Here is a 17,490-nt window from a genome sequence, read left to right as displayed (position 1 = left end):
TTTAATGTGAGAAGATTTAATGTGAGAAGTTTTTTCACATTTTCTTGTTCAGAGGTTATTTTCCAGAATTTGAAAAAGACATCATTTGATGGGAGTTTAGATCAAAATACGTGCAGTCTGGGTAGAGATCTAGGGGTGGTCCATCAACAAAGCTAGGTATTTTCTCCCAGCTCTCACTGAATTTGGATGTTTTGCTCCTTAGGTCAGGTTGGAAGTTCTCAAACACTTTATTTGTGCCTCTGTGTGGTTTTGACCACCAGTCCATTGGTATAGCTGCTGGGACTCTGCAGCTCTGGCCATAGTTGCCAGCCGAGGGAAATGGCTGGGACTGGGCTCACCTGGAGGGCAAGAAACTTGTACCAAGGGGTACAACCACTCAGTCAGTGGCTGGCATCAGTTATGTTAATGGAAAAAGGCTTGATTGCCAAGCTGTGATCATCTACTGGAGTATGGGAGCTACTCCAGCAGGGTCTCCCATAGAGCTCATGTTGTATGTACTAGCAGTAATGAGATGTCCCAGGCACCCTGTGCTGTCCCAGCTGGCATTAGAGCCTCTTTTTGGAAGCTGAGTAACATCCTAATAGCAAGACTGTACAGCTTTGGCTTGCTGTTGGTGGCAATACATCAGTATTGTTGTACTCAGCATCTCATTGATTTTCTAAGAATCAGTGTCCTCAGGATGGCCAAGAAAGGGTGAGCAAAGACAGGCAAGTCCCACGTGAGCTGTTTAATGAAAAACCAGGAGAAGACTCCTGAGTTAGCTCCAAGTGGCTGATACACCCCTGCACTGCAGTGCAATGTAGTTTAGAGAGGTTAACTCAGATCCAAAAGGAAAAATACATGAATTAATGCTTCACCACGCATGAGCTGTTCTCGCAGCAGGCCGCAATGGTACAGCACGGCTGCTGACTCACTGTGCAGCTCAGGTCACATAAATGTGCCCGCACACATCTGCAGGGAGGGCACATGCAACAAAACTCCCTGTTGGGCTGTTGGCTGCATCTCTGTGCTGCTGTCTCTGGGAAAAGCAACTTTACACGCACACAAAATAAAAAGAAAAATAAATAGGAGACATAGGTTATCATTCATATTCTTATCCCGCTGTCTCAACTGCTGGTTTTCACATCACTCCATCATCATTTTAGACCAGTCATGTTCTCCTCAGAAAGCTTTTCAGGTGGTTAAGCACAAGATGCCTAAATACGCTAAAACCTGAGAGGTGCTTGGAAGATAAAAAAGAGAGAGATACTTTTCTCATCACGCCAAAACACCATATACATGAAAGATGTTGGCTTTTATAACACTTGCATGCTTTTGTAGCAGTAGAGATGTAAATTTAAAGCCCAAGCATCCCTTTTAACCGGGGTGTTCTAAAACAATATAGACATGTATTTATAATATTAAAAATGTCCAACAAAAAATACATCAATGATATTAACATAAAAATTTCAGAGCCTCCTCATCCTTAAGAGCATTATTTCTTGATGCAAAAATAATTTATTGGCAAAACAAGCTGCCTTATCAAACTGAGAATGGACCTCGTGTATTCAAATTAAATCTGCCTTTCACATAGGGCAAAAATATTTTTTACAGTGTTTGAAGAACAGGTCAGTTTGGATTTTCAAATGTTTCAATATATTTGTGAGTATTCTAAAACATACTTTACTCTTAGAATCATTCAAAACTGTTTTCAAAATGTTACTGCTTTAACCTGCTAAACTTTGGAATTACCTTGTATTTGTAACTATGTTGGTATGAATAAGAAATAAAATACCATGAAAAATGTGGAAATATTCTGACTGCTTTGGATTTGTACTCTGCTTGTTAATACAGGAACCGCCTGAGGGATCGATCCATCTGGTGATGGCTGAGAGAGATCATTGATCTTCTCTTAAAGTTGAAACTTCCTGCAAATCCTGTAGATAAACATTCCCTTGTGTCCCATAGTCTTTTCTATAGCAAAACCTCATCCCTTGTATCCTAATGTTGTGTTCTATATCAGAACCTTATCCAGAGTTTATTTTAAAAAGACAAATTAAAAGGAAACAAATCCATTGCAGTCTATGTCTACCCTCAAAAGCCAGTAAAAATGTCAACAGTCATCTTGTTCAGTAGCAGGTAGTGACAACTTACAAGCTGTGATGGAGTAGAGACTTTGACTTCTAGGGGAGAGAAACACTAATCAAGTCACACATGTATTGATGAAGCTTTTTATAGCATTTTGCATGCATTTGCAACAGACAGTTTCCTCTTATTTTGACTACAAATTTTATTTAATCTGATTATTGGGCTACATGCATATTTTGTACAAATCTGGGCAAGAATGAAGACTTTCAGCCACTGCTAGTAAACACTGTTCTCAGTTTTATTTGATAGCATCTCTAGTTTCATATATGCAGGTATCCTTACCTATCATATCCTTCTGATTCTGTCTTTAAATTCCAGTATTCCCTTTGATGAAATAATAGGTGCATTAAACGATCATTTAAATTATTCAATTCATCTAGTTAAGTCTGGGTTGTTGTTTTTTTTTTTCAGTAGGGATAGAAAAATGGAGAATTTAGTTTATTAAGCCCTTTTGCAGCTCACTAAATTTCCTTTTGAGTTACATGTAATGATGAGCTGCTTGGGTGGTTTCTTGGTCACAGACATGGTGAGGCAGTTGGCAGCAAAAAGGGAGCCAAATCCAGATGTGGGCTATGACCAAATAGCTGAGAAGCACCATTAGAACCTATGTGGGTTCAAGTGACTGATTTGATAGTCTGGTTATCATTCAGTGTGTTGCTTATATCCATAGTACCTCATTGAAATATTCCCACTCCATCTTTAGAACAATTACTTTAATCTGGTTACCCTCCGTGGGGTACAGATAGGTGTCTTCCCTTTATATGTAGTCACTGACATCTTCTTGGAGTGCAGCAAATTAGCGTATCCCTTAAAAAAAGGTGACCTTTGAACGTACTTATGTCATCAGTGGACTTAATTTCTTAGAAAGTCATTTGTATGTTGTGCTAAATCTAATTTTTGGGGGGAGTTGAGGGTATTCAGAGATCTCACTCAGACGTTGTCTCCTTGACAGAGGTGATTTCAGAGGCTGGAAATTCTGAATCTCATTCCCCAAGAAAGCAAGGGAACACTTGTAGCATTTCAAAGATATGTGAAAACAGTTACTTAGGATTTATTTTTATGGATTTCTTATGCACTGAGCCCAGTCTCAAATGCAAGTTTCTATCAGAAGGAATCAGTTAAGGCTTTGGCTTCGTTTTAATGTATTCCAGCATTTCAGACATCACGCAGGAAACAAAAAAATAGCCTTTTATTCTGGCTGTCAATTGTTTATCCTTCTCCTCCATATTTTACTGAAACGTTCATGTTGTGTATACATTGTTTTGGGTAATACCAAGCAACAAAGGCTCAGGAGCTTTTTTCCTAATTCTCAAATACTTCTACTCCATCTAGCTTGAAAAATACTCTTATTATAGGGTTACCAGCCAAAAGAACTATTTAGCTAAATTATTACCTAAGCTATAGCCGCAGCAGTGCTCCATAGCACAATCACAGCATGGAAGATAACCATTTTGTAGTCACATAGTAGAGAAAAGAGACTGGGGGAGGGGGTGCAAAACACGTCAGAAGGAGACACGCTAATGGCAAATGACAGTAAAATAGTTACCTTTTGTGAAACTTTAATTGATTAATCATACTTGAAAGCCATTTGCCAAGAGAAGCTTTGAAGAGGGCTCCCTGATGCGCTGGGGATCAGTGCTTTTTCCAGCTCTTGTAATAGGTTACAGCATACAGAGCCCAGTTGCAGGTTAAAGAAGACCCCAGTTTTCAATTACTCCCTCTGTGTGGGGTCCAAAGGGGTAATTAAAATCTGTTATTGCCCCGTTTGACACCCAGCCACCTTTTGCCTTGCAAATAGATTCAGTAGGTAAAGTGTGTAGAGTATTTTGAGGTTTGAAGTGCTATATACCGGGTAAACTGTTCAAAACATAGACCTCACAAGTCATTGGCCTGAGAAAGCCACCAGTGCTTTATATTTAGTAAGCTCATTTGCAGATTGAATGGTCGAGTAATACCTCCAGCAGTGCCACTCCAGGCATCCCAAGCTTTGAGGATCTCATATGGGTAGCTCCAAGTCCAAGTTTCACACATCACATCTATGATCACCCATGCTTTTATTTTAAGACTGTCTGTTGCTTTAGCTGTTCGGGCTTTTTTCTGATGTCACAGAAAGGGATCTTTTCATGGAAAAATTTCACCCCTGTGAAGCCAATAGAAAAGGAAACTCGGTTGAGAGAAGGAGGGGTTGAGGTCTGTAAAAGAAAACCTAGGTCCCTCAAAGTTTTAAGTTGAGTAAAGATGCAGTTTGATTTTGGGGAGTCTTTGTAGAGATGTTTGGCTTTTAGGCATTTGCCTATTAACTGACAGAATCTCATTAGTGAGTTTAAGCTGACTGTCATGTCACTGGCAAAACCCTCCTTGTTTTTCTTTTCTTTTTTCTCTCAGGAGAAGATACAGCCTTGGCCTTTTAGTGGCATCACGTTTTGTTTCTGCCATGCAAACACTGCTGTCTTAAAAATCCCCTTGGTAGTGTTTCTGATCTACGGGAAACAAATCTCCCAGAGAGAAAAATTAATTTGGGCTGATAAGCATCATATCAGTAATTCCAATTCTGACTTAGAGGAGAAGTCCCAGTCTGGCTAGAATGGAGGAAAGGTTCTCTCTTGCTATTCCTGCTTGCATCAGGGGGCAAACCAAGAGACTTACTCAACCTCTGTGTGCTGGATTAGGAATAAAGCTGGTAACCTAGGAAACTGAAGGGGAGCAGACATACTGCTTAAGTGTAAGGATTCAGAGTTATAACAAAATTTGTAAATGTACTTATTGCAAGAGCTTTGCAAGATGCTTCATGTTTCCAGTCATAAAGCAAGGGCAGGAGAAAGGGACAAACATCCAGTAACTTTTGATGGAAAGTCACCCCCTCTTGTCCCAGTAAGTCTAGCTGTAAGACTAACCAGCTGTAAGACTAAACTACAAAGCAATTTCTGTGCTTTCTAAGGCAAGCTTGCTAGCTCCTGAAGTATTTCCTCCCTTGAAACAAGTCTATTTCTTCTTTGATAAAATAATCTTCAGGGGATCAGGATATTATGATTTTAGTAGAACAGGACAATAAGAGTTGGCTTTAAATGTAGTTTTGAAAGAGGATGTGGTGGTTTAGCATACTTCAGCTACAAATCAAGAAATTCCAGTTATATTTCCCTGGAGGGCTGAGGGCAAAGAGAATACTATCTTGTGTACCAAGTAAAACAAAGACAAAGAGAAACAAAAAGCCATAGCTTTCCAGGAAAGTAGGTGTACTGCAGTTGTACATTTGTGTACAACTGCAGTCAGTGTTTGCAAGTGCAATTTGCATGAGATTTTTCAAACATGAGTAAAAGAACTAGATGGAAAATGGTTCCACTTTTGTTTGTTTTAACAAACCAGTTTTGAATTTCACAATAATATTCCAGGTTTTACACCAACATTTTTATTCCTGAAGGATGTCTTATGCTGTTAAAAAGAAAGGGATTCCCCATTTCAGAGTATACTGAGTTTCTTTGGTGTTACAGGTCCTTCTTTTTCAGTCATACTCCTTACAGGAGATGGGAATTGATCAAGCAAGCTGTCCAGTCACATTTCAGAGGAAGATTTATTGAAAATGTTTCTCTTTTTCCCTACAAGCCATACTTTTTACTTTTTCTCTCCCAGAGTTTACCGTGAGTCTAACCATTCAGTTACACAAATGTCTGAAAAGAACAGAACTTTCATTCTTCTGTGGTCTTCACAGGTAAAATGCATGATGTATTTGATTTTTGCAGATGTTGTATTCTGAGGCGTAGTTTGCTTTGCTTCCTTCATTTTGGTATATACTACTAAGGGAGCACTGAGAAGAGATTCTTTAAAAATGCAAAGAGTGATCAGCATAGAATACTGATTCAGTAGTGGAGGGAAAAGTGCTGCTTTCCCATAGTGCTATCATAGAGTGCCTTTCACAACAGAGACACCCTTTGGAAAGGAAAATACTGAATACATAGAATCATAGAATCAACTAGGTTGGAAAAGACCTTTAAGATTGTCAAATCCAGCCATTACCCCAGGACTGCCAAGACCACCACTAAACCATATCACTGAGGACCTCATCTACATGTTTTTTTTAACACTTCCTGGGATGGTGATTCCACCACTTCCCTGAGAAGCCTGCTCCAATGCCTGACTATCCTCTCTGTGAAGAAATTCGTCCTAATATCCAATCTAAAAATTGGATGTTCATTGGAATTTTGGAGTGAGCCTTTGTAGCTTCTTCAGACCCAGCCACAGACTGAGGTATGCTAGAAGAGATGGAACTTCCTAAGTGTTTTCCATCCCTCTTTTCTTTCCTCTCTTCTCTTGACAGCCTTTACTGGAGGACATGGCCTTTCTTGTCCCACATGCTGACAGTTCTTTGTGAGAAATAATTCAGTGGAGGGTGCTGTGCTGGTGGTTACTCCTGCAAAATGGGCTGTCACCTCTGGGACCCACTCAGCTTTGCTAGCCTCAGGCTCTCGTTTGTCTCTTATTGTTAGTGGAGTCTCTGGCTGTAGGAATACTGAATGGTTAGAATTGGGAAGGATAGCTGTGAAAAGCAGTAAAAAAAGCATCCTATATTTATATAAGGATACATCACTAACTTGTTAGAGATGTGATATCCTCTTGAATGGCTCTCTTCAACAATTCTTAATACATTGCTACAAGCCTCACATATCCTTCTTAATGTTGCATATACTGAATGTGCTTGTTTGCAGAAGATGAAGTTATGTGAAGAGACTTGTGAAGCTCAGCCAGGCTTTGCAATAAGTCTCCTGTGCTAAGGACAGTCCCTTTACAGTGCCTTCAGGCGTCCAAGGTGCTGCTTGTGGCACCGCTGACCTTTTCTTCAGAGTGGTAACCTGCAGGTCTGATTCAGCTGAAAAAAATAGCTCTGTGTACTGAAGTTTCCCATGCACATGAAACATCTTTGGTGGTTGTTAAGGAGAGGGAACTTTCTGCAAGTTCTTCCCCAAAAATGCAGGGTGAGTCAGCTGATGGTGTGAATTTGGAAGGTTGTAGCAAGATAAGGGGGCAGGTGAAAGAGAATTGATTTCAGAAAATCCACCTTCAATTACATCGTGTGAATGTAGAATATGAATATTACATCAGGGAAGCTAAAATGATTTCCATCATTTGTTAACAACAGATAAGCTAATACAATTAGATGAGGATGTTTGCACATCCCCAGTTTGTTGTAATGAAAGTTTTCGCCATGTGTGGAGTCTCTTTTTCTCAATTAGAACTGGGAAGATAAAGGGAAAAGCATATTGTATTAAACAGAATCATCGGATCACAATTGTGATTATGAAAAGTGTTGTAGAAACAATTAGTGATAAACACTGTGTCCTGAGAGGTTTGTGATCTAAATAAAAAGATAACAGCTGAGAGCAGCATTATGCCTGGTTTTGCAAATATGCAAAAAAAAAAGGCACACATAAAGGTGATGCTCTGCGTGATGGGGCACAGGAGGTGAGAGGTACGGACAGGAGGGAGACCAAATTCTCCAGGGTCCCAGTCCACTGTTTTCTCTTGAAGTAGCTGTGTACTGTGCTTTAGAAGTCTGCAAAGTTAATTTAAACAAATTTAATGTAGTTCACGCATAGTGAAAGTTGAGCATTTTAAAGTACTCCAAGGTTGAAAACAGGCATAAACATGGCTTAGGTCTTTTGCATATTACCAGAGTCTTATGTGATAAGATTGATGTTACTCTTTTAATCTCTGAAGCTTTCAATATTCCCTTCCTGAACAAGAGTTCCTCTCTCATTTTGATCCTTTTGGAGCTCTCTTAAATTCTTTTGTTACCTTTTCTGCTTCTTTGTTCAGCCATCTGAAGGACTGGAAGTTCTTTGCTTTTGACTTCAGGGAATTTGGGACATGAAGTGTAATTTAGGTTTATAGTTAAAAAAAGTCATTATATTAAAGGAAGTGATTTAGTGCTAATTCTTTAACTGAACTTGTTGATTATTGAATTAACAGGATTAAAATACGTCCTAGACATACGGAAGATTTAATGGTTGTTCATTGTGTTGGCTAAAGTTTGCCTCAGTCCAGAAGTCCCTTTTTCGTTGTCAGTTGCATTTATCCATTTTCTGAATTTGTCATGTGATGGGAGAAAAACTGCTCTGAGGACACCAGAGTGATGCAGGGAAGACTTCTTCATTATCTAGATTTTCCCTTCAGCCTATGTGTTCAGCTATGCAGTTTTCCTGCTTTTCTGATTTGGTTATTTGAGCTGGGTATATGATTTTGTGAGGCACAGCTTGTGTTCTTTGATCCATATTTCCATTTTGGTTAGAATGATCTCCTTAACTTGTAAGTTCTGGAATAGTTCATGTAGAAATATTTTATTATTTGAATAAAGAGAAGATGCACTGGAAGTCTTGAGTGTCAGAGTGCAGGATCCCACCATTACCTGCAGTGCCTATCTTTACCCTATCTGTAGAAGATCAGAACAGGCTGCATTAGCTCTTTCCCACCACCAGACACCTTCTTAATGTTAGACAGTGATACCTATGTGAAAGGTGTTGATGGTGGCAATGCCATTTGAGTCACAATTGTGAAATCACTGTGCTGTGGATATAGCTACACAAAAGCCTATGTGATCTCTGTCATTATATGCTTTACAATTAGGTTTTGGTTAAAATTTCTAATGGTTTAGGTGGTTGTCTTTTTTCACCAGAAAAAGACTGCTCTCTTGAAATCAAAAGAGTCAGTTTTGAAAGATCTTTTCCAGCTTAAGGAAAATTAAGGTGGAAGTCTCAAAGTGGTCAAAATACCCTACTTTAACTTTGGAATTTTTGGTCATGATGGTGGTTAAAACATTTTCATTTTGGAGAGTTATGTATCTGAGATTTCAAAACAAACCAGCCTGAAATGCTAGAGATCAATAACCTCTTTTTCTGACCTGCAGCATTATTTTCAGATTCCATTTACAGCTTATTTCCATATTTCTCTTCCTTTTCCATGTTTCAGTTCCAGTTTAATATACAAAAATTTTCAGAACATCAATTTTTTGTGGGTAAGAAAATATCTACTTTTCCCCCAAAGCTCAGCTTCTAATGTAAGATGGCAATCAGCAGGAAAACTTAAGAAACCAAAAAGACCATAAGCTGTTTCTTTCTGACACAGAAAGGCTATAGACAAGGAGGGGCCTTACCTACAATGAATTTTTGATACATATTAGGTTATATGTGCATCACATCCTATCTGATTTACTCTGGTTTTATCCCTGAAGGTTTGCAAGAGTGGCAGCATCCCAAAACAAATACTGAAATCAGTGTGCAAATAGCTAGTATTAAAAAAAAACCATACCAAAGCTGGACTTCCAGGCTGGCAAAGTGGCGTGGTGTGAGAACAGACCACTCAAGATAGGAGGAAGGGTTGGCAGGGTGGAAAGGGAAATGAGAGTTTGAGATGATGGAAGGTGCAGTGCTTCACTGCTGCCCAAGCCTGGATTGCAGGAGCAGGTGCTGTCACACTGGCAAGGGGGAGGGCAATTGCCATGGCTCAGCTTGTGAGAATGGCTATAAAGGAATGAAAAATGTTCCAATATGTGGGTTTGGGGAAGTGTTAGGGTAAAAGGCAAACTTCTTAGCTGAGTAATATTTAAAATGAGACAGTGGGAAAAAACTCCTTTGAAATAACTAGTTAGAAATAACAAGAGGAAGCTAAGAATGGTTTGTGCCATGCATTGCAGAGCAAAAAGGTTCCTGTGTATGAAATATGTTCCGCTGAGAAATAAACTCTGAAGGGAAGTGGAAGAAGCCCCATCATTTGAAATACTATAACAGGAGTAGACAAAGCACTTGAAAGTGCACTGCAGGGAACAGTCTTTCTTTGGCAGGGAGCAAGACTTGGATGACCTCATAGCTTCTTTCCATCTCTATTAGAATCACAGAATCCAACGTCTTTCTCAAAGCAACAGCACAGCCAGCTTTGAAGGTTTGCCCAGTTTTGGCATCGTAACATTGGTTAATACCACTCCACACGCTCCGGCCCCTGCAGATTCCCAAAGCAATAGTAAATAGCTCTGCTGACAAACTCTCTGATTAGTGTGAAATACTGGCACGCTGTGGAATGTAATTTGGAGAAGTTTCATCACCAAATGGACCAGATCTGAAAAGGAGCATAAACAAAATTTGCAGTTTCATGTAAGATAGTTGGTCAGAAAGACATTGTTAGTGCATTTCAGTATCTCCTTTGCTGCAGTGATTGCAATGCCCAGTTAGTTATACCTTGCCAGTTTTCATTCTGAAGTCAGATTTCAGTCCTATGTTTCTATAGTGTTCAATTTAAAGGAGGTGAAATCAGTCCAATGCATTAAATTGTAACAAGGGAAGAAGTTCAGCACATGCTGATGTTGTAGCTGCATTCCTTATTAAATCCCAGTAGCCAGACTTTGAAACGTAGGCAGCTTTCTCAACTGTACAGCTCCTGTTAGACTTTTTTTTTAAGAAAGAAAGACTTAATTCTTAGGAACAAGTGAAAAAAAAAAAGAAAAAACAAAAAGTTACACTGTCCTATATTATACTATGTAAAGGCTACAGATTCGTTGTGTGTTGTCATTGCTCATAGCTTTGTATCAGTGCAATGGTTCTTAAACATCTGCCTCTCCCCTCAGGTGAGACTTTTTGGTGGGAGAGAAGCTCTGTGTTTGCTCTACATTGGGTCACTCATTTCTGTTTTCCCTCTCAGCTTGGCTGCAAACCACCAGAAGGTGAAAACGTAGCTTTCCCACCCCAGGGCAGCATTTTTCTCCCATCCACTTGATTTTCAGGCTCTTTGCCCAGGCTGGCTCTCCTGCCATGATCTCCTCTGCCCTTCCCAGCAAGACTTGAAGGCAGCAGAAAGCAGCAGGAAGGCTCTGTGCTCACTTTGTGTGACACTGTTTTCACTCCCAACAAAAAATGGCTGGAGCACTGCAAACAAACAGGACTTGTCCTTTCTAGACCTCTGCTGTCTGGGAGCATGTAGGATTATTTGGGAATGTGGAGAAGGTTTACCAACATTGTCATAAGAAGACTTTATTCTCGAAGGGTCAGAAGGGCCCTATGCTCTGCCTTTTTGCCTTTCCTGCCAGACCAGCCTTGATAGTGATGCTGCTCACTTGAGAGGGAAGTAAAGAAGTTTTCAATCATGTCTGTTTGTCAGTGGAAAAATGGAAATCTCTTGGGGAAGAGTGGGAACAATTGAATTTATTTTATTCTGAGGCACAGTAAAACTCATTTTAAAAATTATTATCTAATGTCCATAATTTATTCACAGTACTAGTCCCAGTAGAGTTAGTAAGACTATTACGCACTTAAAATTAACCATGCACACAGGAGTCGGAAACATCAGAATGTAATGTTTTACTTCACTTTTTGTAAATCTCTTTGTGGCACAATGTCTTTTATTATTTCAGAGCTGTTACAGAGGTTTAACAGCATGTTCCCAAATGGATTGTGAGCTTAGCAGAAACTTTCTAAAAAGGAGCCCAAGTTCCTGAGCGCTAACAGCGCCCTCACAGAAAACCTCCATGGAAATGCTGTTTCTATGTTTAGTGCACTGCCATGGTAAGTGGAGGAATGTGAGGCAGAAAGCACAGAGTGGGAGAGGTTTGACACAATTGGAAACTGAGAAATTGCACCTTCTGGATCATCATGTGCTAAAAAATCAGGCAAGGTTAAAGAAAAGAGGTGGAGAAGGGAACTAGAAGAATATGCTAGTGATAATAAGAACAAGGTGGGAAGCACAGTTGCTGAAAGCAATGAGGAAAGAGATTTTCAGATTTACGAATGTTGATTCATTTGCAGTAGTTTCTTCGTTGTCTATTGAATATATAGCTTTATATGTGATTTCTGCTAGGCCTGGCGTTCAGCAACACTTCACTGAGGCATGTCTTAATAACAGGATTGAGCAAAAGCCAGCAGTATCTCTGGGCAGCTGAACAGCTCTGACATACACTTCTCCTGCCCCAGAGGTTTTTTACTACTGGTATCCAGATAGAATTCTTTTTAAACCAATCTTAAATTCAAATAAAGTACTTCCTGACCTTTGTTACACCATCACTCTTAGCAATGCTTATGGCTCAAGTTTTTCCAGTTGTCCCTTTCTAAAGATTTTCTCTATTTGACAAATGTTGGTAAACAGTAAATAAAATCACTCTGTTAAAGGAGATATGAAGTGGTTAGAATGATGATTCAGCTACCTGTCTGCAAGTAGTTATCTAAAGACTGGAGATTTCAGTTTGGAAGAACTCAAAAGCATTTCTAGTTCTGCACTAACATGAGTTTTACAGAACAAAAATTTATATAAAAACGCAGAACGCAGGCATTATTAACAACTGATTTTTGCCATATTTGATTTTGTTTCCGTATGCAGTCATTTGTAAAGCCTGCGCTGCATACTCCTAAATACCTATGGTTTGTCTTGCCATTTAAACAGCAATGAAGTGTGGCTTATGTAGACATACCCCTTACAAACTAGCATTAATTTAGTCTTGCATGTACACCTTACAGTGAGGCTCCTGTGGCCTGGCTTTCTGCTGCCCTGTGTCTGTGTCCCTAGTTGAGCAGGTGGATGTTGTAGCTTCACTGCTTTTGCCGTGAACCCAGTGGTAGCCCTACAGATCTTCAGCTGGTGGGAGGCTCAACAGAAAATGTAGAAAACATTGGCGCGTGTGCACCCCTGTAAGAAAACAGAGGTTTAAGAAGGCAATACCGTGTAAAACAAGGACAGTGTAACATCAAAGGTAGCACACACAGAAGTGGTAATAAGTGCTTCAGGCTCTGTCTTGGGAGTTTTGTGGCAGTTGAACAAACGTTGGAAGGTGGTTTCTGTTATGTACCTTGCAGGAGAGCAGGTCAGGCTGCAGCTGCCTAACGGTGTCTGCACCAGGCAGTGCCCCTTGTGGGGCACTTTACACGCTGTCCCTCTCTTGCAAAAGCCGTCTGAAATTGCTGGGTTATTTGGGGTATATCTCTTTCTGTTAGTGCAAGGAAGTGATGTGCAATGCCTCAGGGCTTAGCCCTGCCCCGTTCATCAGTGCTGAGAGACTTCCCAGAACCACAGATAAAACACTACTCTTTTTTCCTGCCGTGACCTCGACAGTGCCAGCTTTTATAGAAGACTTTTGGAGCAAAGAAATAGTAAAAAAAAAAAAAATAAAAAAAAAGCTACCTTTTTCCATCTTCTTTATGTTTAGGGGCTGAACTTGCCAAAGCTTTGTTCTTCTCCAAAGGGACCTCTGGCTGAGGTCTCTGTGTCTCATCCCTCCTTTCCCAAATGGAGCACTGCGGTACTCTGTCTATAAAAAGACCTCAAAACAGTCCCAAAAAGATCTATTGTGACTGCTTCTAACAGAGTGCAGTTTATGATCAGTTTAACCAGATCCAGTTCTCCACCCATCTACTCCTAACTGTGTCTTCCTCTCTTCCAGTGTTTGACCTTTACCTTTTACGGGTTGGTTTTTAGGCAGCTTGTGATGGGGTTCTTTTCGAACCACAGAGCTGAGGGGAGGAAAGAGGTAAGAACAGCTCCTTTGCCAGAAGTCCAGATTTAGCTTGGTTAAGTGGATTATGAAAAACTGTTGAGGAGTGGGAAGTTTAAGGTTTTCATGGGCTGTTAGGACTTTTAAGTTATCTCACTTAGGATACAGTAATGCCTAGATGCTAGCAAATTTTCTTCAGCAATTACTGGCTGAGATCATCAGCTATTTTAGGTCTTCAAAGTGTCTCTCATTCTAATCTGCTGAGTACTTTTCCAAGGTTAAATGAGGGATTTCCTTCCAGACCATCATACCACTGAAGGAGAGCTGCCATTTCTGTGCCTTTAGTGGAAAAATAGGTTATCTAAGAAAGGAAGAGACTAGAAAGCCACATTCAGAGAAAGGGTCTGACCTCAGCAGTAATAAATGTTTTTCATTAAATTATTTCTTTTTAATATTAAAATGTTTATCTAACAGTGTCCATTGAAAATAATTAAATGATTGCAAATGCAGAGGCCAGGTTATGAGTTGTTCAATATGATTTTGATTTTATCTGCTAGCTACTCGTGGAATGTGGTTGCTCACTCAGCTCACATGCTTTTGTGTCTGTGCCCTGGCATTTATGATGTTCCTGTGGGAAATTAATATTTTAGATCCCTCTTGTTGTGAGTAAATTTGTGCATGGAATTCCATTTACAAAAGTCTATCAAAAACAAATAAAAGGCACCAACTACGTTTGAAGAATTTAATATTTAAGGAAATGTCCACACGCATCTTTTTTTCATTATTTTCCCAGCTGTAAGTCTTGATGAAGATTAAATATTGGGCTCAATTATGTTCTACAGGATATAAGCTTCATCTGTTCCAAAAATAACATTAATCTCTGCAATCATTAACCATTCCTTTTAGAAATAAATGTTAATGAAAAGCAAATAAACACAACCATGTATTCTGCATATTATCTTTGCATGTATTTTACAGAGTTCGTTTAGTCGAAAGAGGATCTCCACATAGTTTGCCCCTCATGGAGTCAGGAAAAGTAAGTACCAAAAGAAGATTTGAATTTACCATTTATGATAAATATTTTCAGTAAGTTTCCCTGGTTTTCATCCATTTTTACATGGATGTGTTGAGGAAGGCTTTATCAGCTGTGCAGATTGAAGACCTCTCCTTACTGTTGAGGTTACAGAATGATGGTGGTAATTGATGCATTACTGCTCTCTCAGAAGCTGTACCTCCCTCTTGTATGCAAAAAAGCATTTCTTTCTTTTATGCAAAAAGAAGGTATTTCATCCTCTGCATCTCACTCTTGAAGCAGCCAACCAATGTGCCACTAGTGAATGCTGTTTTATGGATGTAGACCTCCCTCCACTGAGAACTGGTCTGAGATTACCCATGCTGTATTCATAGGCTACTGATCATTTGTAAAGGGATTATCCCTGCTAGGTGGCATCACTGTGGGGACAGGGTGAGTACACAGGACCAGCATGTGGACGTAGAAGAAAAGTAAGCATATGATTGCAAAAGCCGCTATGTGGTTTCTTACTGCCTCATGTTTTCTATCAATAGATCCTCCCAGGAGTACGTATAATTATTGCTAATCCAGAAACAAAGGGACCTTTAGGAGATTCCCATCTTGGTGAGGTGAGTCATGAAAACTTAACCTTTGTATGCTCTGAACTGAATTGCAGAGATAAAGCTCATCGTGTATGCCAGTGGCTTCCTGTAATATGTCTTACCAGATGCCTGGGTAAGAAAACTGTGAATTCTGCAGATCTTTACACTATATAAAGTATGTAGGATTATATTTGTATCATTAAGATTGTTAGTAACATACTTGATAAAAACTAATAATAGCTCAAGTTTGTTAAAAAAAAATTGAAATGAATCTGCATTTCTAACTGTATCTTCTACTTGTTGCTGCACTAATTCTGATGAAAACTTAGTGATAAAATAAGTTTATTGATTAGTCTAATTTCAGCTAGATGGGTTTCTAGTGCTATTCTCTTTATAATCATTGTGCTTCAACGCGCTCAAGTACTCTCATTAGCTGAGTTGAGCAAGGCTGTATGTTTTTCCATTTTATGTTCCTAGAGAGAGAAAAAAACGTGATTTTCAATGAGCAATTAAAGATCTAATTAACAGAATTGAGAATTTGCTTAGTCATAATTAAAACCATGATCTGGGAGATTCATCTGTAAGATTTCGTTCCTATGAAATTATGAAAATTTCCATGATGCCTTGAGTTAGGTGAAATGAATCTTTCTCCATAGGTGGAGGTCCCTGGCCTCACCCATTAAAATAATCTTGTGTGTCTGGTGTTCATAGAGGATTTACTTTCTGCTGGAGTAAATAAACTGAACCAGGATGAGGGGACTGTGGAAAGAGCACTGTGGTCTATAGGCTCTTTTGAAAATTGCCATAACCAAGCAGACATCAGAGCTAGCAGAGCCATTCAAGGAGGCTGTGCAGGTCTTTGCCTAACCTGAGGCCAGAGGGCTGCGAGGCAGGTGTCCCTGCAATCATGAGTCCAGCATCCCTCTCCATCCCTCTCCAGTCCCTGCAGTCATAACTCCAGCATCCCTCTCCCCTAGGAACAGTTCTACACTCTGACTTCAGCAAGGTTAGACTGAGGTCTCTGTGCCTAAAACTGGGTCAGCTACAGGTTCAGAAACAGTGTTAAAAGGCATTATAGTATTACCTAGCTATGACTAAAAATATTTGCATCTAGAATTTGCAATAATGCCTCTTTCTGGAAAGCTACTTTAATTAATACCAGTATCATTTCTTTGAACTTAGATATGGGTTCACAGCACTCACAATGCCAGTGGGTATTTTACCATCTACGGAGATGAATCTTTGCAGTCAGATCATTTTAATTCAAGACTCAGTTTTGGAGACACACAGACTATTTGGGCTCGAACTGGCTATCTGGGATTCCTGAGACGAACAGAACTCACAGATGCAAATGGAGGTAAGAGTTTTCTTATCATCTGTGTCTGTCCATGTGATCTGGATTATTTTGAGGATGACACTCTGTCTCTTGGCCTGCTCTACCCTGTGTTCAATTTGTGAAACCCGTAGGACTGCAAAAAAGCCTTAGTTAAAGTAATCAGAAACTAAAAAAGAGGGCAAGATTTCCCTGCTGAAACAGTTGCTTTTCCTTTGCTGTACCTCAGGTGCTATAAATCCCCTCTACCACTGGCTTTTGGGCACTGTTAGTGTGCCAAGTGCTTTAGCTTTAAAAATATGAAATGCAGCTTAAAATGACATCATTTGCTCTTGAAGTCCTACCTGCAGGAACACATTTGTGCAGCTAGGAAAAGCTGTGTTGTGAGTCAGAGCCCAGTCCCTCCTGTGACAGCAACCTTCTTTGATAATTCCTCTGTTACAAACTTATTTACAGAAGCTGTCCATTTCTCAGATTTCCCTGTCTTTAAACCTGTGGGGATAATTACTGAAATGTAATGCAAACAGTAGCCTGCAGGAGAAGCTACGGGGGTTTTGGGGTTTCTGTTGGGAAGATACAGGGTCTCCTTGTTTTTATGACATTCCTTGTGTACACATGTAAGCAAACCAGCACCACCAGGCACAAAAAACTGTTTGGGAATATGTTACTTTCCTGTGATTTTTGCAGAGCACAGTGCCATGAATGGTGGCAGTCAAGGTTGTTGGCAAAATGCGGTTTCTAGCAACACCACGAGCACCTCTGTAAGTGATCCCAGGGCCCGGTATCCATGCAATTAGAATAGCAGCTACTCAGCCAAAGACTGAATTCATCAAATCTGAAAGCTTTTTAGTAATCACTGTGGATTACGACTGCTGCCCATGTCCTTATGTTAGCATCTTCCTGAAGAGATTTGCTCTTGGTTGCGCAGGCTTTTTTCATTTCATAGTGATAGCCTAGCCTT

General features: G+C 39.8%; 1 protein-coding gene across 4 annotated transcripts in view; it reads left to right on the top strand.

Annotated features, from left to right (window-relative positions):
* Window positions 1-17,490, top strand: part of DIP2C (disco interacting protein 2 homolog C) — a 320,370-nt gene that overhangs the window by 294,218 nt on the left and 8,662 nt on the right. For all 4 annotated transcript variants that reach the window (XM_062621536.1, XM_062621534.1, XM_062621535.1 and 1 more), the window contains 3 exons: window positions 14,561-14,618; window positions 15,149-15,223; window positions 16,379-16,553. In XM_062621536.1, the coding sequence (XP_062477520.1) occupies window positions 14,561-14,618; window positions 15,149-15,223; window positions 16,379-16,553 (308 nt within the window). The remainder of the gene's footprint in view (window positions 1-14,560; window positions 14,619-15,148; window positions 15,224-16,378; window positions 16,554-17,490) is intronic.

The sequence above is a fragment of the Pezoporus occidentalis genome, unplaced genomic scaffold (assembly GCF_034315485.1).
Source record: "Pezoporus occidentalis ecotype Australia unplaced genomic scaffold, CSIRO_AGI_Poc_V1 ctg23, whole genome shotgun sequence".
Taxonomy (NCBI): Eukaryota; Metazoa; Chordata; class Aves; order Psittaciformes; family Psittacidae; genus Pezoporus; species Pezoporus occidentalis.
Note: the sequence above shows the minus strand (reverse complement) of the source record. Positions and strands in the feature narration are given on the sequence as shown.